The sequence below is a fragment of the Myotis myotis genome, unplaced genomic scaffold, assembly GCF_014108235.1.
Source record: "Myotis myotis isolate mMyoMyo1 unplaced genomic scaffold, mMyoMyo1.p scaffold_m19_p_18, whole genome shotgun sequence".
NCBI classification, from domain to species: Eukaryota; Metazoa; Chordata; class Mammalia; order Chiroptera; family Vespertilionidae; genus Myotis; species Myotis myotis.
Window position 1 is genome coordinate 3,327,120 of NW_023416322.1, and position 24,996 is coordinate 3,352,115.

The 24,996-nt window shown below is 55.0% G+C and overlaps 1 protein-coding gene across 3 annotated transcripts in view; it reads left to right on the forward strand.

Moving 5' to 3' along the window:
- Positions 1 to 24,996, forward strand: part of RCSD1 (RCSD domain containing 1) — a 46,129-nt gene that overhangs the window by 19,019 nt on the left and 2,114 nt on the right. For 2 of the 3 annotated variants that reach the window (XR_004973278.1, XM_036343330.1), the window contains exons 2-6: positions 15,308 to 15,409; positions 16,438 to 16,527; positions 18,888 to 18,959; positions 19,808 to 20,011; positions 23,897 to 24,505. Coding sequence is in view for 1 of the 3 variants with exons in the window: in XM_036343330.1 (XP_036199223.1) it covers positions 15,308 to 15,409; positions 16,438 to 16,527; positions 18,888 to 18,959; positions 19,808 to 20,011; positions 23,897 to 24,505 (1,077 nt within the window). In the remaining 2 variants the exon portion in view is untranslated. The remainder of the gene's footprint in view (positions 1 to 15,307; positions 15,410 to 16,437; positions 16,528 to 18,887; positions 18,960 to 19,807; positions 20,012 to 23,896; positions 24,506 to 24,996) is intronic. The other variant, XR_004973279.1, reaches the window with a different exon arrangement.

The following is a 24,996-nucleotide window of genomic DNA, read 5'->3' on the forward strand; positions in this document are numbered from 1 at the left end:
AGAGGAGCTCAGCTTCCTCACCCCGTCCCTCCTGCAAAAGAAATCTCCAGCTTGGAGACGGATCCTGAGCCTGCTCGAACCGTCCTGGCCGCCCGCTCCGGCATCCGCAGGTCCTGGGCCGGTGAAGCATGCGGTCCAGCCGTGTGTGTCGGGGAGGGCGCCTGCAGAGAGGAAATGGCTCAGACCAGATATCGCCTTGTTTGTTTTCCCTGTGAAGAAAAAAGAGCGCTTCGCTTATTTTTTTGGGATCAGGCAGATATTTTTAATCCCTCTAGTTTCCTGCCGCCCACAGGTGTTTCCTCCGGGGTCACTGTCAGAAGGACAGAGCCATGACATCATCAGCTTTGTCCCTGAGATTGCCAAAAGTGTCCCTGCCCCGACCTGTGTGTGCGCCACCTCAAGTCCCTCGGGACGAGGCGAATACACGACCCATCCGTCACCTGCCGGTTCTCCACGTTCCCCTGTGGCGCAGGTGGGGCTCACTCCTGGTACTGGGTGGCCAGAGGTGCCCCTGGGCAGAGTGGAGAGGACGAAGGCGCTGGCCTCCAGCAAGAATCCTCGGTGGCGGAGTCCCGAGCTAAGTGACGTTAGTGACAGAGCAGCTCGGTTCTCCAAGGCATATGCTCTTTACTCCTCACGCGTGGGACCCTCCCCCCAAACGGTCACCACAGCCTATAGAACAGGCGAGGATGCCTGGCCATTCAAAAGGCAGAATACTGTTTGTTTTCACCCCAGAAATTACACGTAAGCCAAAACTCTGGGAACATCACGTTCTGCACGCCCAGAGAAGGCCTGGTGGGAAGTCCTCCATAAAGTGAAGAAACCGACATACCTCTCCCGGCGTATCTGCTGGGCAGTCGTGTGAGTCCGTGGAGACGTCTGCCTGAAGGAATGGAACATTTATTGAGTTCGTTTGTTACACGGCTTACCTTTTCAACTCTCGGGCCATCATCCTGTGAGTTGGGAATTACCGAGCCCTTTTACTGCGTAGGAGGGGAGGGGTCTGGGGGCTGCAGAGCAGTGGGAGCTGAACTTGAACCCAGGTCTTCTCATCCCTTCTGCAGTCCTACCCCACAATCCCCATTAGAATTCGATGAGGGGGTAAGAATACCTTTGCTATTATTTAATATTCAGAACAACGATCTAGTGTTGTACATGTAATAATTAGAAATAAATTTGTCTCATCCCAGCAGACACCGGCTGGGATTACCCAGGAAAACAGGTCGAACAGGATAAACACAGTCTTTGCCTAAACCACGAGTAGCCAGCCGCTGGCCTCTGGATCCAGTGCCGCAGGCAGGCTTGACTGAGGTTTGCCTTAAAAACAACAACACTGAGTTGATGTGTTCAAAACAAAATCAATCGGTTTTACCTAAAAATATGAATTTTAATCTTCTTTTGAAAAGTCAGATCATTTGGTGACGCTGGGCCTTGAGGGACCCTTTGAAACCTCACCCACGTGACCTGGAGTTGAGTAGCAGCGGCCCCTCCCCTTGGGGTGGGCAGGGTTCTGCACCCCCACCCACTCCTTGGTGGTGCCTGCCTGGCCTCTGACGTTTGCAGCGCCCGCCCTAGTGATGGGGCGGAGGGGCCTGGACACGGGTGGGAGGTGCCCCCAGGATCACAGCCTGGCACATCGGGAAACTCCATTTCCCATCTAGGCCCGAAAGCGGTCATGGCTCCCAAGCGCCACACTGGGTTCTTTGCTCCAAAACTGCCGCGTTGACATGCAGAGTTGAGACGGATTTCACAGGAGGGAGGATGGCTGTGCTGTCGGGAGTCAGACTGGCCAAGTCTGAGCCCAGCTCCGCGGCAGGCAGCACCTGTGACTGTGGGAAAGCTTTGCACACGTCCTTGTACAACAGGATTAGTCACATAACAGCACTCGCCCAGGGCTGCGGGGATGACGGAGCGAGCTGCGCCTGTGATGTGCTTGCACAGAGCGAGCTTCAGTCCCTCCTTCCTGTTACCCTTTTCCTTTCCAAAGCGACCAGAGCTCGACTCCTCTGGGGACACAGTCTGCTGGTCGCCAGGGACATGTGATGAGTGCTGAGCTGTCCGGGACCTATAGAAGGTCAGGGCAGGGGCCGACAGGAAGTCGCCCATGTCTTTCTCCTTTCGCGAGTCCCGTGACGTGCTTGTTCTAAGAGTAGATACGGAGACGGAAGGGGACGTGTTGGCTTTGAATGGATTGTTTCCTTGAGCAGAGAGCCGGATTTGGGGAGTTAGAGCTTGAAACTCATTTCCGTGTTTTTGAATTTTTTCTTTATGTGATACTTTCCATGTTCTATATCTTGGCAACGTGCTTTCTTTCCCTTGAGAACATGTCATGGCGCTAATTCGCTCCCTTAAACACATGCGCACAATCTCACATAACTGATGGAGCGGGCATGCTGGGGTTTTACAGGCACATAACGATCTTTAGGTTTGCCTCCCTCAAACCAGCTCCTGTCCCTGTGTTACCCTTCATATATACCCTCTGTAGCATATGCCATATTCTAGAACTATATACATTCTTATCTATGTGTTATATACACCTTCGTATAGATACACACGGACATGCACATATACTGGTAGGGGAGGTGGTTAGTTGTTGCTTTATAAAACTGGGGTCACATTACATACACAGGTCTCTGCATCTTGCTATTCTGACGTCACAGTTTCTCATGGAAATTTAGAGTCCTCTAGTTCATTCTTTGTCATGGTTTCATAATGGCCCGTTATGTGGATGGACCGTAAAACCTCCCCCTCGTGCTGGGAGCTCGCTGTGTTTCCTGGGTTTGCTGCTGTGCACGCTCCGTCCGCCTCCGTGGCCGCGTACCCAGGTTCAGTGTCTAAGGCAGCCGTGGGCAAACTACGGCCAGTGGGCTGGATCCGGCCCGTTTGAAATGAATAAAACTAAAAAAAAAAAGACCATACCCTTTTATGTAATGATGTTTACTTTGAATTTATATTAGTTCACACAAACACTCCATCCATGCTTTTGTTCCGGCCCTCCGGTCCAGTTTAAGAACCCATTGTGGCCCTCAAGTCAAAAAGTTTGCCCACCCCTGGTCTAAGGAGTGGGTTCCAGGAGCATGGGGCTGAGTCGAAAATGTTACCAGGTCCAAAGGCTGCAACAACTCACATTCCCCAGCAATATGGTTCCTTTCTCCTGTTTCCCAAGAGCAAGAGCTGCCTCTCTCGCCCGCCCCTCGCTCCCTGCCTGCCTGAGAGGCAGAAAGAAAAATCTTAGTGTAATTTCATTTGCATTTCCCTGGCAACCTAGGGAGTTTGAGCATCTTTGCATGTGTACTGACTTTTTGAATTTGCTTTCCTATGAATTGCTTATTTATATCCTTTGTTATGTATTATTTGTGTCATTTTGTGAGAGCGCTTTTGTGAGAGCATAACTACCTCCTTTTGATCTGTGTGACAAATAACTTTTCAAATTTGCTGTTTTTTCTTTTTGACATTTATAGTATCTTATCCAAAAAAAATGTTTTTCTTTTTTTTTTTATAGAGGGTTTTTAAATATACGTATAAAGATATGTATCTTCTGGGACCTCTCTTAGTTAAAAGGAAAATGTTTCATTTTAACACTCTCATCCTGTACTCTGCTGTTACATCTATGTTTAGGCTAATCTCAGTTTGCCTTCAAAATGTCATGAGCCAGGCGTGGGAATTCAGCAAAGCATGCTGGGACCTGCTATCACAGGCTCCCCGTAGACCACGTGTCCTTCCTCTCCAGATCCTAGACCTGATACCAGCCTGGAATTTTTCCATCTCCAGCTCTTAGCTTCCGTCTCCCTTCCCTCCCCCACCATCCCCTCCTCCATTTGCTCCTTAAATGGAAGTTTCCTCCCATTTTCCCAGCTTTCTTCTCTGTCCTGGCCTTCTTTCTGGCAGGATGATGTGGAATGTCCCTGAACTCTCCATGCCTGGCTCCAGGGCCTCCGGGGTCACAGGGTCCTTCCTGCCGTCTGAGCTGAGTCGCCCACCCTTCCCGAAAGGACGCGTGCAGCACTGTGGCACTGCCTCCTGCCTCTCTGCATGGACAGAGCTCGGGACGAAGCTTCCCTTTAAACGCCCTGCTGGATTTACCCCTTCAGGATAAATCCAAATACCTTAGCTTCCGTCTAATAATCACCTGCGGCCCTGGCCGGCGTGGCTCAGCGGTTAGAGCGCCAGCCTGCACACCGGGGGGTCTCAGGTTTGATACCCAGTCAAGGGCACGAATCTGGGTTGCAGGTTCCATCCCCGGCCCTGGTCAGGGTGCATATGGGAGACAACTAATCAATGTGTCTCTCACATTGATGTTTCTCTCTCCTCTCTCTCTCTCTTCTCTCTCCCCCTGCGCGCGCGCCCCCCCCCCCCCCCATTCTACTCTCTCTCAATGGAAAAAAATGTCCTTGGGTGAGGAGTATCAACGAAAAAACAAAAACAAAATCAGCTGTGTTTATTGAGCACTTACTATGTGCCACACTTGCGCTCTCTCACTGGAGCCCACACAAGCCTGCGATGTCAATGTTGCCGTCCTCACTTTACAGACGAGGCACCTGAATGGTACATGCGTTCAGTTACCTGCCCACAGTCACCCGAGGAGCAGAGTGGGAGATGAAGCAGACTTCCTGTCTCCGGAGCACTGTCCACAACCTCCCTCTGAGCTGCTCTTCCCCATCCTTACCCCGTGGCTCCTCCTTCCTGGCTGCTCAGACCAGCCACAGGGCAGCCCACACTGCTCCTTGGGCCATTAATCACGCCCCACGCGGACACAACATCTGTGGCACTGAATTCTCAACTCGCGCTTGAAGTGGTTGCTGGGACGGGAACCAAGCTGACCCTTAGCTTCCACAGAACAGGGACTGAGAATTAATTTCCTGTAACCGCCCCCAACCCCCAAAATGGCTGATTGATTTTATTTTCAGGAACTCCTCTGTCACTAAAATGTTTAGCCAAGACTTTTGTAGGGATACTGACTCTTCCTAAGTCTCCCTTGGCTTTAAGATGCCTGCACCCATGAACCTATAGAAATTCCCGCTTAGTTTAGGATCTCGAGTACCAAACAGGTTGTAACCCCAACATGGGCCAGTCGTTGGCCATATTAAGTAAAGTCAGTGGAAAGCAGGAAAGAGAGAGAGAGAGAATTGGCTGCTAAGGCGCATCCCCCGCACATTTCGCTCTCTGTGATAATGACCCTGTGTAGGAGGCATCGCCCCCTTTAACAGACGAGGAAGTGAAGCCCAGAGGAGCAGGCCTGGGACGGGCCTGGTTGGGACGGAGTCCTCCCTGCCACGGTGTTCGGATGGCAGGCCGATTGCAGACAGGCCAGCACAGGCCAGCCTGCCTCATGCCCAGCCCCACGCTGCCCGGGGATGGGTGAGCATTTCTACTCTCTACTTTCTGTGGGGGTTAAGGAGGTCCTTTTGCAATCCCAGGATCCTCTGGGAGAAAAGGCCCGGAAGCCAGGACGCAAGGAGCCAGCTCCCCCTGGGAAAGGCCCAGCCGCCCCCGTGGAGGGCTCCCCGGAGGCACGGGAGGTGTGTGGGCGCAGTGATGGGGGGAGCCTCTCCAGGGATGAGCACGGCTCCTCTGTCGATAAGAAACCCAAATCACCTCCGAGTCATCGCCAGGCGCCTCCCGAGAGCAGCTGGCTGGTGCCCAGCGAGGCTGTGCCAGCACAGATGCTGCTGAGAGGGCGGCCAGGGGCGGCGGGCTCCTTGAGGCCTGGACCTCGCAGCGGTGCGTCCGGCCAGGGGCCAGGATATTTCTGTGCTCACTGCCGGGAGGACCTTTCTTGGATTTCCTGGGAGGAATGGCTGCTCAAAGGCTGGGAACCCCTCCCACAGGCCTCGAGTCCGCACCTTGCGTGGGGAAGAGCCTGGCTGTCCCTCGGGCCCCTGGTGTCTCCGAGGCCCTGGTGTCTCCGAGGCCCCTGGTGTCTCCGAGGCCCTGGAGTCTCCGAGGCCCCTGGTGTCTCCGAGGCCCTGGCTCCCGAGGCCCTGGTGTCTCCGAGGCCCCTGGTGTCTCCGAGGCCCTGGAGTCTCCGAGGCCCCTGGTGTCTCCGAGGCCCTGGCTCCCGAGGCCCTGGTGTCTCTGAGGCCCTGGTGTCTCCGAGGCCCTGGAGTCTCCGAGGCCCCTGGTGTCTCCGAGGCCCTGGAGTCTCCGAGGCCCCTGGTGTCTCCGAGGCCCTGGTGTCTCCCAGGCCCTGGTGTCTCCGAGGCCCCTGGTGTCTCCGAGGCCCTGGTGTCTCCCAGGCCCTGGTGTCTCCGAGGCCCTGGTGTTTCCGAGGCCCTGGAGTCTCCGAGGCCCCTCGTGTCTCCGAGGCCCTGGTGTCTCTGAGGCCCTGGTGTCTCCGAGGCCCTGGTGTCTCCGAGGCCCTGGCTCTCGAGCCCCTCCTGCCCCAGGACCGTGTGGCTCTCAGGCTGAGCGCCCAGGGCTGAGCCTGTGCCCCGGAGGCCCTCCTGTCTCAGACAGCAGAAGGTAGCATGCCCGAGGGTGTGAATGAAAGACCTTCCTGCAGCCACTCCTTCTTCGCGGTATCACTCCCCGTCATTCCCGAGCCCTGCAGCAGGCCAGGGGGAGGAGCCCCGCCCCGCCCAGCTCCCAGCTTACTCTTCCTGTTTCAGTGACAGTTCTTTCTCCCTCCAGCGTGGCCATGGCTCTTTTTATCCTTTTTAAGTAGAGTTGGTAGGCAATATTCGGTTATGTTTGCAGGTGTACAGTATAACGTTTGGCAATGTGCTCACTCCACTAAGGCTAGTGACCACCCGTGGCTGATGCAAACTCATCCCAGCGCCATTGACTCTATTTCCCTCTGCTGCCCGTTGTCCCACCCGCTTGCCTCCCCGCTGTGCGAGGTCTCCTCTCCTGGAACTCGGCGTCTGAAGAGTGGCTGGCCGGGTGGCTCACTTGGAATGAATGCTCGTTGGATTCGGGTTTGAGAGTGGGTCCGGGTCACACTCCTCGTGTGTGAAGACGCTGGGGTGTAGGCCGCATTTCCTTGGGGTTCCTGAGCTTCCCGGCAGAGCTTCCCCAGTTCTGCCGGATCCTAGTTACCCAGCTCCCTCCGTTTTCTTCTACACAAGCCAGAGAACTGCAGTGTCCCCAGTTTTCTTCACCGGGGTGTCAAAGGGAAAAAACAGAGCCAGTCAGCCGGAAGGGCCTTGGGTGGCAGCTCTGCAAGCCCTGAACCTCGAAGATGAGGACAGAAGGGCTGAGAGGGGCAGGAAGTTCACACAGCGCCCCCACCCCCACGGTGGGTCAGTGGCCTCCCCGCCCCGGGCTGCTCAGCTCTTGAAATAGCTCATCTGGATCTTCCCTCCTGACTGCAGGACGGAGCGTGTTTGCCCGGAGGCTTAACCCCTTAGTCCCTCTGCCTGGACACATACCTGTCGCTGGGAGAGCTCCTCAAGCCATCCGCCCCCTGTGGCCCCTGAGGGCCCCTGCCCCCCACTTGACAAGCCAGCCTGGTCAGGCCTGCCTCAGACTGGCCACGGGGCTGTCTCTTTATGGCCCCTTCATGCCACAGGGCCCTGGGTGAAAGGCAAGACCCTTCCCCAAGCCAAAAGCAGTCCTCCCTCTCTGGCTGGTCCTGTCTCTGTTACCCGCCCAATAGCCTGAGACACACAAATGGCCCCAGGGCAGGAATGGCCCTGCTATGAATTAGGCGACTGGTATCTGGAGTCCGGAGTCACACCCCAGTGGCCAGCTTGCTCCTTTGTGTGATGCAGGTTCCCATTCGTAAATTCCTTCGGCTCTGAGCGCCCACCCACCCAGCTCGTCTCTGACTTGCTCTGCGGGATGAGATGGAAAAGCCTGGCGGCAACAGACCCCTGCGCCCCCCTTGCTATTAAGTCTTCAGAGCCGACTGGCAACAGCCTGACGTCCCGACAAGGTGCAAGGGAGCCCATGCTCCATCGGACACCTACGGGGTGCGACCAGTCGTAGGTGGCAGCAATGACAGCTAAAACGGGAGGGGAAGCTTGTCAGGTGCAGGGCCTGAGTGCGTGTTCTCATTTGGTCTCTCTGACAATCACAGGAGATAAGTGCTCTGTTGTACAAGTGGGGAAACGGACACTCGGCAAAGTTAAGTGTCTTGCCTGAGATCACACCTCTAGGAAGAGGCAGGGTTTGGATTTGGACCCAAAATGATCAAACCCTGTCTCTGAGCATCAGTAATAAAGATTAAAAAAAAAAAAAGACTTGTACACAAATATAGATCAGCTTTATCAATAGTCCAGATCTAGAAACAACCCAAACACCCATCCCCATGGTCCCCGCCACCCCGCGCCCGCTCCACCCCAGGCCTCACTACCCTGTTGTCTGTCCATAGGTAATGCATATATGCATATAAGGCCTTTGGTTAATCTCTTCCCACTCTCTTTCCCCCTTCCCTCTGAGATTTGCCAGTCTATCCCATGTTTCCATGCCTCTGGTTCTATTTTATTCATCAGTTTATTTTGTTCATTAGATTCCTTGTTCATTTACTTTGATTTTTAGATTCAATGGTTCATAGATATGTATTTATTGCCATTTTATTGTTCATATTTTTTTCTTCTTCCTCTTCTTAAAGAATACCCTTCAATGTTTCATGTAATACTGGTTTGGTGGTGATGAATTTCTTCAGCTTTTCCTTGTCTGTGAAGCTCTTTATCTGACCTTCAATTCTAAATGACAGCTTTGCTGGGTAGAGTAATCTTGGTTGTAGGTCCTTGCTATTCATCACTCCCTTCTGGCCTGCAAAGTTTCTGTTGAGAAATCAGCTGACAGTCATCATATGGGTACTCCCTTGTAGGTAACTAACTGCTTTTTTCTTGCTGCTTTTAAGATTCTCTCTTTGTCTTTAACCTTTGGCATTTTAATTATGATGTGTCTTGGTGTGGGCCTCTTTGGGTTCATCTTGTTTGAGACTCTCTCCATTTCCTGGACTTGTAAGTCTGTATCTTTCACCAGGTAGGGTAAGTTTTCTGCCATTATTTCTTCAAATAGGTTTTTAATCTCTTGCTTTCTCTCTTCTCCTTCTGGCACCCCATGATGTGAATGTTGGTGCGCTTGAAATTGTCCCAGAGGCTCCTTACCCTGTCTTCATATTTTTTTATTCTTTTTTCTTTTGGTTCTTCTAATTGGGTGTTTTTGCTTCCTTATATTCCAAATAGTTGATTTGATTCTTGGAATCCTCTACTCTATTGTTGAATCCCTGTAAATTAGTCTTCATTTCTGTTAGTGTTAGCTTAATTTCTGACTGGTGCTTTTTCATGTCTTTGAAATTCTCACTAACATCCTTGAAATTCTCCCTAAGTCCCCTGAAGCGCTCATTAAGAGCCGTGAGCATCCTTATAACCATTGTTTTGAACTCTGTATGTAGTGGTTTGCTTGCTTCCATTTCATTGAGTTCTTTTTCTGGAGATTTCTTCTGTTCTTTCATTTGTGACATGGTTCTTTGTCTTGACATTTTGGCTGCTTCCCTGTGTTTGTTTCTATGTATTAGGTAGAGCGGCTATGTGTCCTGGAATTGGCAGAGTGCCCTGTAGGGCCCAATGGCTCAGGCTCCCCGGTCACCTGAGCTGCGCACTCTGGGTGCATCCCTGTATGGGCTGTGTGCACAGTCTTCTTGTAGTTGAGCCTTGATTTCTATTGGCATCACTGGGAGGAATTGACCCCAGGCCAATTGGCTGTGAGGACCAGATGCTACTACAGTGAAGAGCTGCTGTGCAGGAGGCATTCCTATGTAGCAGGACTTGCTTCAGTGGGGCTTTGGTGCTCTCTGAGTCTGCCCCTTGAGTGTATCACTCATGGATGGATGTTTAGAGTTGTAATCTGGCCTGGTCTGAAGCTGTCTAATGGGTGCACTGGCTCTGGGGCCTCCCAGGAGGTGCAAAGTCAACCATTGCCTGGGGCCACCCATCAAGAGCTACAGAGTCATCTGCAGATGGCTGCTACTTGTATTGGGCTTGGACATGCCCACGAGAGGCCAAGCTGTAAAGCAAGACAGGCTGCTGCTAGTGCCTGGCCTTGGGCCTCTTACTGGTATGCGTAGGGCATGCTGACGCCAGCTGCTGCTTTTTAAAGAGGTTTTGGGAAAGTCTGAAGCCTGAACCAGGACAGGCCATTAGTTTGGAAGAGCTGCTGCAAACAGCTTGGGTGGGGCTGCAGATTGGATGTGATGAGATCTCAGGGAGTCACCAGGACAGAGTGATGAGCCAAGCTGATATGGCTGCCAGTTAGCTCTGCTACAGGCGAGGTCCCAGCATAGGAACAGTGACCCCTGCAAGCACCCCCATCTGGGAGAAAGCTGCCCCCAGTTCTTACCCTGATGCCAGACAATCCATTTCCTCCCCCAATGTCCCAGGTGCCTTTCAAGCTACCGCCCCAGGGCTGGAGCTCAGAGGGATTGCATCTGAGTAAGTCCATGTGCCGGCCCTTTAAGAGGAACTGCTGAGATTCCTGCAGCCTCCATGTCACTCAGCCACAATCCCAGCTGGTTTTTACAGCCTGAAGTTTTACAGGGATTCTCTTCCCAGCTCTGGAACCCTGGGTGTGGGGCTGGGATCCCTTGCTCCTCGTAGGTGGCCTCTGCAGCCACGATATCCCTCCTGATTAAAAAAATGCCACATGTGGGTGTCAGAACAGCCCGTCCCTCCTCCGCCCCTTCTGCTAGTCTTGAGGTGCTTTCTTCTTTGCTTCTCTAATTGTGGGACTTCTATTCAGTCAGATTTCAGTGGTTTGAATGATGGTTGTTCTGTATCTTAGTTGTAATTTTGATGCTGTGGGAGTCGGCAAGTACCACATTTACCTGCACCACCATCTTGGCTTTCCATGCTTACAAGTCTTTATGGAGACATATGTCGTCCTCTCTTGGGCAGATACCTAGGCGTGGGATTTCTGGGTCATGTGCTTGGTGCATTGGGCTTGGACATGCCCAGGGAGGCCAATGAGAAGCTGCCAAGATATTTTTACAAGTAGTGTTCCCACCAACCATGTGTGAGCATTCCAGTCGCCCTGCAGGCTTGCCAACACTTGGTGTTGTCAGTTTATTTCATCGTTGCCATTCTTGTGCGTAGGTCGTGGCATCTCTTTGTAGACTTAATTTGTGTTTAGCTAATGACTAGTGTGCCTGTGAGCCATTCCTATTATCTTCCTTCATGAAGTGTCTGTTCAAATCCTTTGCCCGTTTTTCTCTTGGGTTGTTGGTCCTACTGTTACTAAATTTGATGGGTGCCTTTGAAACCCACAATATGCCCTCCCAAGTGCGCTGGCTTCAGAGGCAGCGTGAAGCTGTGTTTAGGAACACCGGCTTTAGTAGACCATCTGAGTGTGGAACTAGGGAGGGAGGGCAGGCGTGGGGAGCCATTGTAACAGGAGAGTCCGCAGCTGACTGGGAGGCAGGCCCAGGTCCTTGAGCAACTTGTTCTAATCTTAGAAGTTATGCCTCAGCTTTCTGCTGTGGCCTGAAGGACAAGCATCCCAGACCTCGGGGCGCAGACAGTCACTCCCACTCAGGAAGCAGGAATGGCCCTAGTGACGGGGATTCCTCCGGGGCCTCCGGGCACCCTGGTGCAGTGGCTCCCTGGGCCCGGCCCACCCCTCGGACTCACAGGGGCTTCAGTGATACCAGGTTTCTTACGGGACTGACCTACGTGAGAGGAGCACATGACAGGGAGCCCTACACTTACCCTGAGGAGCAATGGAGGGTCGGTTTACCTGCTGGCCTCAGAGCCAACCCGTCTCCATCACCACCAGCCACACAGAGGCACCTCCCACTTTCCACACGCTTCCCTCCACCCCTACCCCGCCCACACACACACACAAAAAAAGCCAAGCTCGGCTGGTGTGCTCAGTGGTTGAGCATCGGCCTACGAATCAGGGCACATGCCCAAGTTGTGGGCTCAATCCCCAGTAGGGGGCGTGCAGGAGGCAGCCGATGAATGATTCTTATCATTGATGTTTCTATCTCTTTCCCTCTCCCTTCCTCTCTGAAATCAATAAAAATATATTTTAAAACAAATTTTAAAAAGCCCAGCTGTTCAGAGGCTGCTGACTTGGCCCGCCCCTCCGCCTCTGCGCACCATGGGTGGGAGGAGGGAGGAGGAGAGAAAAGCAGGGCGAGCAGCCCAGCCCATTGGTGGTGGCGCCCCCAGCAGGCCCTCCAGCTCCATGCGGCCTGGCTCCTGGCCTGTGCTGAGGCGCATCCTGGTTTGTCTGCCCTTCAAGCCCAAGCAGGTGCTTTGGGGTCCGTCCTGGGCCCTCTGCTCCGTCCCCTCGGTGAGGACTTTCCACACCCTGGGCTTTGGGGGAAATACTTGATGGGCCTCTTAGGAACAGGGAAAGAATGCAGAGTCCTGGGGAAGCTCGGGGTCCCAGGAAAGTCTGGGGCAAGGCGGGGACACCAAAGTCCTTCTCAGAACTAGGAGCACAGCCCCGGTGAGAGCAGTGCTTAGCAAACCAGTCTCGGGACTGAGCGAGCTCCCAACACCTTAGCTCGCCAGCCTGGGGCCGGGGGTGGGGTGTCCTGGGACCTGGGGCCCAGGTGGGGTGTCCTGGGACCCTGGGGGTTAGAAGTCACACCTGCAGGAACTGCAAGGCAGAAATCCAGGCAGAGACTCACACAAGCTGAGCCCTGTCCAACCCCCCCCACACACAAAGACTTCTCCCGCTGTGCCAGGCAACCCAGCGGCTATAGCTCCACTAGTTGTATAGCACTTTGCAGTTTGCAAAGCACCTCAGCAATTTCACTACTTAACTGGTATGCATTGCTAGGCTATCAGGGGTTGAAGTCAATTATTTCATAGGTTATTCCGTTTGGCTTTCCTGTGTGACTCTGCCTAAGTTACTTGCCCTCTCTGGGCTGCAGTGAGCCCAGCTGTGAGAGGGCAATACTAGTCTTCCACACAATGGCCGAGAAGGCTCTGGAGAGTGGACTTGCTCAGCTCAGCCAGCTCTGGAACCGGCAGGCATTCTAAAGGAAGCCCATTCACTGGGCTCCAGGAAAGCACACCCGGACGAACTGTAGTCTTTCTTTCTTTCAGCCCTAAATGCTTCCAGAAGCCTCTCGTTCCCTCGCCTCCGAGCCCCTTGCCCAGCCCCATTCGGGACAGGGAAGTCCGGGAGGCCTTTGATCCCTGCGCGGCTCTATTTTTATCTGGAATGTGTCTCCCTGCACCGCAGCCATGGGCGCCTCGAGCCGAGGTGAAGTGCACGGTCAGCAGGACCCGAGCAATAAATAGCAGCGGACAGAGAGACTGATCCGCGATGTGGGCAGAAGTCAGACAGATGCACAGACCCATCGGCGCTGTGCCAGGAGCGGCTCAGTGAGTCTCACCGTCCCTCAAGCCGCCCTTGTTCCCGGACAAGACGTTTGCCTCCTGGCGCTGCTAACGTGGGAGTGTGCTCACCGGTGCGGTCCCGTGAGCTCTGCCCGCCAGGCCCTACCCCAGGCCCGAGACACCCCGCCTTCAGTGTTATGGGGAACTCCGGTGTCTTCGCTGGAGGGGACTCCCTTGTTGAGTTTGCTGTTCAGGCTGGAGGGGTGAGCTTGGAGGACCAGATGCTACTTGAGTGTATCACTCATGGATGGATGTGTAGAGGTATAATCTGGCCTGGTCTGAAGCTGTCCAATGGGTGACAGGTCTGAAACAACCCAAACACCCATCCCCATGGTCCCCCTCCACCCCGCTCCCACTCCACCCCAGGCCTCACTACCCTGACGGCCCGTGGCCTGCAGTTCCTCCCCATCTCTAGACAAGCCTTCTTCGCAGAGCTTGGTCCGTGTCCTTAGCATCGCGGCGGGAGGTTAGTGGGGTCACATCTGCTCCTCCCACTCCAAGGCGGCAGCACCATAGCAGGACCCCTCACATTCACTTTGGAGGGACACCCAGACCAGAAAGCGTGGAGATGCTTTTAGCATAAAAGGAGGGCCTAGGAAGTGTGTGTGTGTGCTTATGTGTGCATGTGTGTGTGCATGCATGTATGTGTGCATCTGTATGTGCATCTGTGTGCATGCGTGTGTGTGTGTGCATATGCATGAATGTGTATCTGTGTGTGCCTGCGTGCACGTGTGCGTGCGTGTCTGTGCAGTACACAGGGAGGCAGACTTGCTGCTGGAGGAACAGCCTGAGCCCAGGGAGGGGAAGAGAGAGCCGGACCAAACCCTGTGTCTGGGCAGCAGCTTGCCCGGAGAGGGAGTCTGAAGTCTGTGCAATAAATGCCATCATTCTGGTCACAACAACAAAGGCCTAATGTCTCTGAGACCAGACGTTTAAAAACATGATTAAAACCAGGTGGTTATGTGAGCCGCGTGTGACCTCACAGACGTGGGGTGGCCATTTCCAGCGCTCGCTGACTCACCCATGTGTCTGTGACAAATGGCCCACGGGAGTGAGCGGAGTCCAGGGTGCATCTTGGCCTCTTCAGGGAGCCTGCAGGCCCCTTTGGGGGGACGGTCACTGTAACCCGATGACCTCCCTGGAGGCAGAGCAGGGCAGGACCAGCCTACTCCTTCCACGAAAAGGAACATGGTGGGGGGTGGGGGGAGTGGGTGAGTCTCCCAGAGAGGACCCTGTGGAGGGAGTGACATCGCATGCTACCCCACTGGCCTCGCCAAGGGCTCCGGGAAGGGCCCCGTCGCCCGGAGTGGTGACAGCCCTTCTAGAGGCCTGTCCTGCACTTTCCGTAGGAAAGCATTTCATCCACAGACCCTTCCGGGGCCACACAGCCACTGTCCTTGTCACTGAACGCCTTGCCAGCAGCCCACGGGACAGCTCACGGCCGAGTCCAGCAGGCAGGGCCTCCTCCGCCAGGCTGCCTGTGCTCGTGCTGTGTGTTTATTAGTTTGACAAATAGTTACTGAGCACGTCACCATCCGCACACCTGGTGACATGAGGGGATGCGGTCATACACGCGTGGGAAGCTCAGCGAGGGCACCGGTCAACCGTTTCATACACTTAAAGGCCCCCCTCTCCAGTGCCTGCCACCAGCCCCCTGTGGCCAGTGCTGTCAGTAATACAACAGAATGAAGGCCCGTCTGCCTCCCAGACCCCTGGGCTCCTCCAGGACAGGGCCCGGCTGTGTTTCCCTCAGCTCCCCAGGGCCACCCAGGGCCCAGCACATCGTAAACATTCACTACCTGTGGCAGATTGAGAGTTGCTGTTGTTTTAATCTTTACATGTAGGAGCCAATTGCAAAATGCAGTTCAAAGATCTCACGGTCACCACCTCTGGCTGTGGCCACAGAACAGGTGCCGGCATGGCCCTGGCATGGCCCCAGCGTCGGTGCTGAGCTGAGCCAGTGCCCGGCTCCCATTAACCGCCGCTTCCCCTTGTTTTGCCAGGAAAGACCCGCGGAGACCAACGCCAATGTGGACAACTCGGCGTCCCCCTCGGTGGCCCAGCTGGCCGGGCGGTTCAGGGAGCAGGCAGCCGCGGCGAAGGAGGTGAGTCAGGCGGCTCGCAGCGCTGCTCTGGGAGGGGGCTGGCGGAAGGGGAAGTCTGGGTCAGGCCCAGAGGAGAGGGAGGGAGGGAGGAAGCGTGGTAATTACCAAATTAGGAAGAGAAGCCATAGAGGGTCCCCTGCATGTGAGGAATGTCGTGGCCACTGCTGGGCCAGGCAGGATCTCCCAGCAGCGAGGCCTTCACGCAGGGCGGGGCGGGGGGGGGGGGCGGGGGGAGCGGGGCCAGAGCCACCCGCAGGCCAGCGGAGGTGGGGTCTGGGTCCCGGCCGCCTCCATCACCCACTGATAGAGACCTGGTCGTGCCAGCTGTGCCAGGCCTAGGCTGGTCAGAATAAAGACCTCCCCGCTGGCTCCTGCCTGGAGCTCAGGATTCCCAGCGAGGAAGCAGGAAACCAGGGTTGGGAAAGGGAAGGGACCCAGTGGCCAAGGGGTTCTAGAAGGATCCTGCTGGAGAGGACAGTGTGAAAAAGTGTCCTCAGGTGGAGATTCACACTAGGGTTTCCTGAGCGCCCGGTCTCACGTGCTCGCTGGAAGGGGGAGGGGCACCTGAGGGGGAGGGTCACAGGCCCCTGGGGCCAGCGAGGGTGCACTCGTCAGGCTGTTTCAGGCGCATTTATTTTGCGCTTTTGTTTTCTGGTCTGAGAAAGCCGTCCATCGTTTCTAGACACAAGGGAATGGCATAAAGGGCAAGGAAGATGGTATTGGTCAGAGGTGCTGGCGGTGCCTGGAGCTGAGCGTGGGTGTAGTCTGGGGACATTTCAGGCCAGTGGCTGCAGCAGGCAAGGGTCCCGCAGCCTGGCGGGAACGGGAGCCAGAGCTGACTGCGTGTGGGTGGCGGGGAAGCGGAATTCACTGACCCAGCTAAGGCCAATCTCAAGGACACACCACCCCTGCCGCCATCCTTTCCTCCTCCCTGACATCCCTGAAGCCGCTTCCACTTCCTCCTCCTCCCTGTTGCCTGACTTGCTCTCTCTCTGTGTGTGTCTGTCCATCACTCTTCCGCCCTCCAGATGCCAGCCAGTAAGCCTGCCAGGAGGAAACCGCCCTGCTCCCTCCCCCTGTTCCCTCCCAAGGTAGAGCTGGGCCAGAACGGAGAGGAGGTAAGTGCGGGGAGACGCTGAGTATGTTTTCTTCCTCCTTCTCATAAGAAGGGAGGCAAAATCATTACCCTCAGACACCTGTGCAGGCGAGGACCCCCTTGTAGACTCAGGGATGAACTTCCTGCATCCTTGTCTGACAATGAGGCTTGGTCCATGCCCCCCTACTGAACCTTGTTTGTGATCCGTCAGGGGCAGGGATGCTGTTTTTCAAGCCTGGGAATTTCAGCAAAGAGAGCAGGCCCTGTGGTTTCACCCCACCCCCATCCAAGGGCCCTTAGAGTCATGCTTGCCCCCCAGGTCGGACCTACACAGTCTCCCATGCAGAGACGTGCCAGGAGGGAGGGCTGTGCTTAACCTCAGGCAGAACTGTACCGTGGGAATCACGACAGGCCACTGCTCTGGACCACTGAAGCAACCCAGAGCGCACAGGGGGCTCGCTGCCCTCAGAGAGAAATCGCCCACGTTACCAACACAGGAGAGGCCCTGGTGGCATAGGTCACCCCAGGCAGGAAGGCAGGACCCAGTCAGCCCCTCGGTTCCTAGTGTGCAGTGCCTTGTCTGCCCAGAGAAGGGCTGAAAACACTTCCGTCTGAATAATCAGGCTCCTAACTTCTAGACGTCACTAGAATGTCCTATATGGACATAGAAACACCCATATTGAGGGTGGACCCTGGCTTTTCTCCACCACCACCTCCCCCCACCTCCCTTCCCCAACCACTTGCCTGGAGCTGCTTAAGTGGTAAAGGAAATGCTGCCCCCTGCTGCCGTTCGCAGGAACTGCATTGGTGGCAGATGTATTCCTAGAGCGGTCTTTCAAGGGCACTTGGGTCTTGCATTAGCGGCTATTTAGAATCCTGCTTTGCAGTTCAATTCAAATCAACAAGCATTTCGTGGATCCTGAGCTGGGTTCCCAGGCCTGTGCTATGGCAAAGGGGCCGGGTTTATTAAATTTCCACTCTCTTCAGAACGTCGTGGTCAGCTGGGGAGAAGGGGTCACAGGACGACGTAAGGGAGGCTTTATCAGTAGCATCGTTGCTGCCATTTCTACAACGGCATCTTCAGAAACACCGGCTCCTGAGAAATGTCACCTTAAAGCACAGAGATTAAGGACAGCCCAGCCTGGGCTGGAAGCTCTTGTGCTCGCCATGGACACGAGTTCCTTGAAAGACCGCTCTAGGAATACATCTGGGTGTGAACTCACGGGCCAGGGGCAACCTGGAGCTGGAGGGCGGGGCCCTTAGATTCACTGACTCCATCTGCTGCTGGACCCTGGCCGAGGCGGGGTAGCCCGTGCTCCTGTCTGAAGCCGAATGAGAAGGGGCGGGGGCTCCTGGGTCCTGGCCAGTGACTGTTCCTCGCAGCCCCCCCCTGAGTGCTGGGCCTTACAAAGGTCCCAGGAGCTGAGTCCATCTCCTCCTTCCTTTGCTGAAATACAGCCGCCTCACTCAGAACACTCAGACCTCTAGGGACTGGTGTTATTCTTCCCATGATGCAGGACAATTAGAACATGGGGTGAGGGGTAGGGCCTAGGTGTTAGGCCCCCTATAGCTGCCTCGGCCTCTGTCCAACAACATGAAGTGTCTCCTCCTCCTCCTCCTCCTCCTCCTCCTTCCTTCATTTTTCTTCTTCATCATCATCGCCATCATTCCTACATGTGAGGATGAATATATCTGTGGAGCCAGACTCAGTTGTAGGGATTTTGCACAAAACAGAAAGGAGTTCATCTTTTTGGATAACATCAAATCAAAGCAAGATAAGATTTCTACATCCATTCATCGCAAAAATATCTTCACCTAACAGAGTGCAACTTCATGCAACCAGCATAAAGCCTGGAATGTGGTAGATGCTCCATAAATGTCTGTTCATCAAAATGAATAGTCAGTGCTTTGGAAAATGATAATTTTTTTGTGGGATTTTCCAAATACCACTAGTTCAAGGGGGGAATTTCCAAAATACCTGTCAGGTTTCACTCCTGGTCGGTGGTTTCTTGTTTTGTTTGTGACCAACGGAATGGGGTTATTTTGTCCTTTCTCTTTGAAATTCCCTCGAGTATTGTTGAAGGTCATGAGGTACAGAGAAGTCCCCTCTCAGGCACCGTCTGTTCCCTCGAAATGAACATGAGATCATCTTGCTGGTACAGGAGACCTCCTGTATTTTGGGCATCTGTCCTGCCTGCTCTGATCCTGCTCTGAGAGAGATGGAGTGGGGGGAAGTCCGCCTCACCAGGCCCTGGGGGGGAATGTGGGCCTCCATAGCTGGGTGAAGCCAACTCCTCCTCCTCCACCTGTGGCTTCTGGGCTCCAGGACCCCGCCTCCCTCCACCCCACTCATTCAGTTGTTTTGGTCCGTTTGCTCTGCAGAAATCACCACCCAACACAAGCCACCTTCCCAAGGTGAAGGTGAAGAGCTCGCCTCTGATTGAGAAGCTTCAGGTGAGTGCAGCGACCTCTTCCCCAACATCTGCATGTCCGTGTCACCTGGAGAGTTGGCCTCCGACCACCAGCTAGGGACCAAATTGCCCTGGAGGACGAGGGCTCCACCTGGAGCCAAAGCGCCAAAACGAGGTCCCTGTCAAGCATGCGCTCAGGTAGCTGACACCTAGCAGTGCTGATGGAGAATGGAGCGCCCCAAGGGTCCTCCAAGAAAAGGGCATGACCGTGCAGGAGACACTCCCGGAACCGCGGGGCCCTCTCCCCCAAGGCCTGGAGGCAGCCACCAACCATGCCAGCCTAACACAGGCTGCAATTCGGCTGCTGGCCCTGGACGCAGGACCCCTCCACCCATCACAGTGCGCCCAGAGCCGAGCAGGCTTCCCTGGGGAGTAGATGAAGCACATGTCGGGGCAGTGGAGCTCACAGCCTTGTTGGGAGACAAGATTTCCCCACGCAATACAGCAAAGCTGTGTAGGAGCGTAAATACCAGAGCTCTCCATTGTAACTGCCTGGCTTCTCCTGCCTAGACCAGGGTTTCTCTGCGTGGCATTGCCTGGGCTGGGTCCTTTCCTTGCGCGGGCGGGGCTGCCTTGTGCATTGAAAGATGTTCAGCAGCGTCCCTGGTCCCTTCCCACAAGATGCCAGTAGCACTTTCCCGCAAGTGGTGACAACAAAAAATGTCCCCAGACATTGCCAATGACCTCCTGGGCACAGAATAGTCCACCCCACCCCAGGCGCCCCACCACTCTAGAATTCTGGAGCTAGGCAAGGCCAGGTAAACCAAAGAGCTAGAGCAGAAACTCACCTTCTCCTGCCCCGATTTGAAATGTCTCTTCTCCTCTCAACAGGCCAACCTAGCCTTCGACCCCGCCGCCCTGCTGCCTGGGGCCTCACCCAAGAGCCCTGGACTCAAGGGCGCAGTGTCACCATTTCACAGCCCACCTTCCACGCCCAGCAGCCCCGGGGTGCGGTCTCGGGCCAGCGAGCCAGAGGAGGTGCCCATCAGCTTCGACCAGCCTCCAGAGGGCAGCCACCTGCCCTGTTACAACAAGGTACTGCCTGGGTCCGGAGTCTGTGGAAACGTGGGCACTGGATGTTCCAGAACCAGGTCTACCCTGTGGTTGTGTGGTTGCCCCGGAGAGAGGAGGGCACATTGGAGCCGTGGTCAGGACTGGTTATCACAGGAGGAAACGTCCCTGAGCCGGGGTCAGCCCTCTCCCTGCCTGCCCGTCTCCGCTCCCGTGTAACTGTCACCAGAAAGGCAGGCTTAGGGTGGTGAGCACTCTCCTTGGTGGAAGGAGCGTGGGAACTTGGGACTGAGCCCACCTGCACAGAGTTCTGTCAAAGCTGAAAACCAAAGCTAAAGACCTGGTCAGTGACTGGGCAGGGTCGCTAGGACTTGAAAACACCCTGCTCTGGCCTGGTGTGACGACTCCTACGTGCCCAGTATGGGCTCAAAGCAATTATTTTTGTGGTAGGCATTCTTGCCCCAGTTACAGACCATCCAGACTGGTCCCTCTGCCAAAAGCTGTTTGGCCGGCTGGTTTCCACAGATGCTGCCCCCATACTCCGTGCCCCCTTTCATTGGCTCCCTGGCCCTACCAGGAGGTGGTAAGTTTCAGAGACACAGTGCAAGCAGGTGCCCAAAAAATGTGGGGCGGAGCCAGGCAGGGGCTAATGCCAGGACATGGCATTGGGTGTGACTTTGCAACTAGGGATGGAGGGAGCGGCACCTTCGGGGCCATTCCAGAAAAATCTATCTGGGGAAAAAGGTCAAGTGTGTAGAAACAGGTGGGGCCCAAGGAAGCAAACTGGTGTGTAGAGGTGATGGGCGGGCTTGAGCCTGCTGGCTTCGAGTCAGGAGATCCTGCAGCCCAAGGTGATAGGCAGAGGGGCCCAGAGGACAGGCTTGTCTCTCACAGGTGTGATAGGGAGTAGGGGCAGGGAGGGAGGTGCTGGCACCTGGTCATATACCAGGCTTCAGTGTTCTGACGGCAGCAAGGGAGCAGGAGAGATTAGTTCTGAGACCTCCTGGCCGTGAGGCCTGGGCCCTGATCCCCTGCAGGGCTGGCCTCCTGTGGTCTCAGGAAAGGCCTGGGAAGCCTTCTAAACCACAGTATTCATTCCAAACCCCTGAGATGGAATTAGGATTGACCACTACCAAAATGAAAGTCAGTAGGAAAATAAAATTTATGACAATAAGGTTCAATTGACGTCATTAAAGGCCACATCCCTTGAGTGGAGTCAGGCATAAACATTTCCAGGGAACTTCTGACGAAGTCCGGAGGGCCATGGTGAGTCCTGACCTCAGGTCCACATGCTTCCCAGGGAGGAAAGGACCTGCACCCGCTCTGCTGGGCGCTCCTGAGACACAGCTTCTGGTCACGGTGATGCCCAGAAAGGAAAGACCTGGCTGCTCAGCTCTCCCAGGGTCACCCAGCCTTGTGTGGACAGGAAGGGTCGAGCTGGGGGAAGGGAGGAAGCTGGTCACCAGCTCTGCCACTCTGAGGTTGCTGTGCCAGGGCTGGGCCACCAGCAGGCCCCAACCCTCTTCTCTGTTGGGTTTACCTTTGTCAAAGTATAATCTTCAAAACATTAAAACATGTCTCATGCAAAACAGGTATCAATTTTATCCTCAATTTATGAGGAAACCTGCAAGATGGTGAAGCTCATTCAAAGAACATTAGAAGAGGGATAGAACCAAGATGGCAGCGTAGGTAAACGTGGTACCCACCGGCTCCCACAACCACATCAAAATTACAACTAAAATACAAAACCACCATCATTCAGAACCACCTGAAATCTGGCTGAATGGAAGTCCTACAACTAGAGAAGTAAAGAAGAAAGCACATTGAGACTGGTGGGAGGGGCAGCGGTGTAAAACGGGCTGGTCTGACACCCATCTGTGGCCCCAGGCAGTGGCTGACTTTGCACCTCCTGGGAGGCCCAGAGCCAGTGCATCCAGTGGACAGCTTCAGACCACACCAGATTACAACTCTACACATCCATCCATGAGTGATACACTCAAGGGGAAGACTCAGTGAGCACCAAAGCCCCACTGAAGAAAGTCCTGCTCCATAGGAATGCCTCCTGCACAGCAGTTCTTCCACTGTAGTTGCAGCTGGTCCTGACAACTGGCCTGGGGGTCAATTCCTCCCAATGACACTAACAGCAATCAAGGCTCAACTGCAACAAGACAGTGCATACATCCCACACCAGGGGGCACCTAGAGTGTGCAGCTCAGGTGACTGGGGAGGCTGAGCCGCTGGGCCCTACAGGACACCTACCACACAAAGCCACTCTACCAATTCCAGGAGACAGAGAAGCTTTAACTAATACATAGAAACAGACACAGGGTAGCAGCCAAAATACGGAGACAAAAAACCATGTCACAAATGAAAGAACAGAAGAAATCTCCAGAAAAAGAACTCAATGAAATGGAAGCAAGCAAACCACTAGATACAGAGTTCAAAACAATGGTTATAAGGATGCTCACGGCTCTTAATGAGCGCTTCAGGGGACTTAGTGAGAATTTCAAAGAAATTAGTGAGAACATCAAAGACATAAAAAAAGGACCAGTCAGGAATGACGGGTACACTAACAGAAATGCAGAATAACTTACAGGGAATCAACGGTAGAGGAGAAGATGCTGATAATCAAATCAACAATTTGGAATATGAGGAAGCAAAAAACACCCAATCATAAGAGCCAAAAAAAAAAATAATAATAATAATAATAAAATTGAAGATAGTGTAAGGAGCCTCTGGAACAACTTCAAGTTACCAGCATTCGAATTATGGGGGTGCCAGAAGGAGAAGAGAGAAAGCAGGAGATTAAACACCTATTTAAAGAAATAATGACAGAAAACTTCCCCTACCTGGTGAAAGAAATAGATTTACAAGTCCAGGAAGTGCAGAGAGTCCAAAACAAGATGAATCCAAAGAGGCCCACACCAAGCCACATCATAATTAAAATGCCAAAGGTTAAAGACAAAGAGAGAATCTTAAAAAGCAGCAAGAGAAAAGCAGTTAGTTACCTACAAGGGAGTACCCATATGATGACTGTCAGCTGATTTCTCAACAGAAACTTTACAGGCCAGAAGGGAGTGATGAATAGCAAGGACCTACAACCAAGATTACTCTACCCAGCAAAGCTGTCATTTAGAATTGAAGGTCAGATAAAGAGCTTCCCAGACAAGGAAAAGCTGAAGAAATTCATCACCACCAAACCAGTATTACATGAAATGTTGAAGAGTATTCTTGAAGAAGAAGAAGAAGAAGAAGAGGAAATATGAACAATGAAATGGCAATAAATACATATCTATGAACAAATGAATCTAAAAATAAACAAAAAAAGGAATCTAATGGACAAAATATACTGATGAATAAAATAGAACCAGAGGCATGGAAACATGGAACAGACTGATGAATCTCAGAGGGAATGAGGGGGGGAGGGGGTAAGAGGGGGGAGAGGTTAACCAAGGAACTTAGGTGCACATATGCGTCACCTACGGACACAGCCAATAGGGTGGTGAAGGCCTAGGGCAGGGTGGCAACCGGGTTGGGGGGGGGGGCAGTGGGGGATAAAAGGAGGACATCTGTAATACTCTCAACAATAAAGATTTAAAAAAAAAAAAAGAGCATTCGAAGAACTGGTTATTTAGAGGCAATTGAAAAAACCAAGGTTGGATTAAAATGGCTAAATTAGACACCTAACCAATGACTGCTTGCTGGGCAAGGAAGTCCTGGCTACACTCTTCACTGGGTGGGAAGGCAGCACCTTCCCCAGGGGCTGCGGGGGTTTCACAGCCCCGGGCGGGCCTGTGGGATGGGCGGGCCGGGCCGCTCCGGGGAAGCCGCGGTCCCTGGGCCGCCGGAACCGAGTTTCCTCCTTGGCCGGCTGCCGGGTTCGGTAACTCTCCTTGTATCTTCTTCCAGGTGCGCACCAGGGGCTCCATAAAGCGGCGCCCCCCGTCGCGGCGGTTCCGCAAGTCGCAGTCGGAGTTCGGGGAGCTGGGCGATTTCCGGGCGCCGGAGCCGGCCCAGGAGAACGGGGCGCGGGAGGAAGCCGGGGACCAGGCGCTTCCGCCCCAGAGCCCGGCCCCGGGCTCCCCTCCGCCCGGCGAGGAGGCGGGACGGGGCGCCAGCCGGACCCCGGGGTCCCCCGAGAGGCCCCCTCTGAGGAGGACGCCCAGCAGGACGGACCCGCAGGAGGGGGAGGCCCGGGCCCCCGAGGAGGCCGCGCCCCCGGCCCCGGGCCCCGGCGCAGCGGCCCCGGGCGCAGAGGAGAGCGGGTGCGGGGGCCCCGCGGAGGCCGGGCCGGCGGCGGAGCAGCGGGAGGAGGCCCGGGAGCCCGCACAGCAGGGCCCGGACACGCAGCGGCCGGAGGCGGGGGCTGGGGGGCAGGGGAGCCCCCGGAGCCCCCCTGGCGGCCCGGAGGGCAGCCTCGCCCCCGCAGAGGGCAGCGGCGAGGAGGAGCACCAGGAGGGGGCTGCCCAGGAGCCCGGCTGCACCCCCAGGACCGGCCGCGAGGGCCCCGAGACCGAGGTAGGTGGCTCTGCCCGCGGCTCCTCCCCTGATGGGAGGGACTCGGACCTCTGTCTCCCCCCCCCCTCCCCCACCCCCCCTCCCCCCCCACCCCCCCCCACCCCCCCGTCCCCCCATGTCCCGGCCGTTCCCAGGGCACCTGTGCGCCGCGCTGTGCGCCCTAAGCAGGGCTTAGACTAGGGGCGTCCTTTGTGGTGGCTCTTCTGTTTCTCCTCCCTCCTCCTCCCCTGCTCACCCCCTTCTGCCTGCAAACATGCCCCCGCCCGGTCCCTCCTGTGTTCCCGGCGACCTCGCTCTGAGCAGCTCACCGATGCCCTCCCAGCCACCAAAGACCAATGGCCCCTTGTCACCCTCCCCTCCGCCTCCCGCCCGCCCTGACCCCTCCCGCCAGCCCCTCCCCCTCTGTCTGGGGAGGAGTCCCGCCTGCTGACCTGGCCGCTCCTCGGGCTCCCACTGCCTGGCGGCAGCCGCTAGGCTGTGCCCCGGCCTCA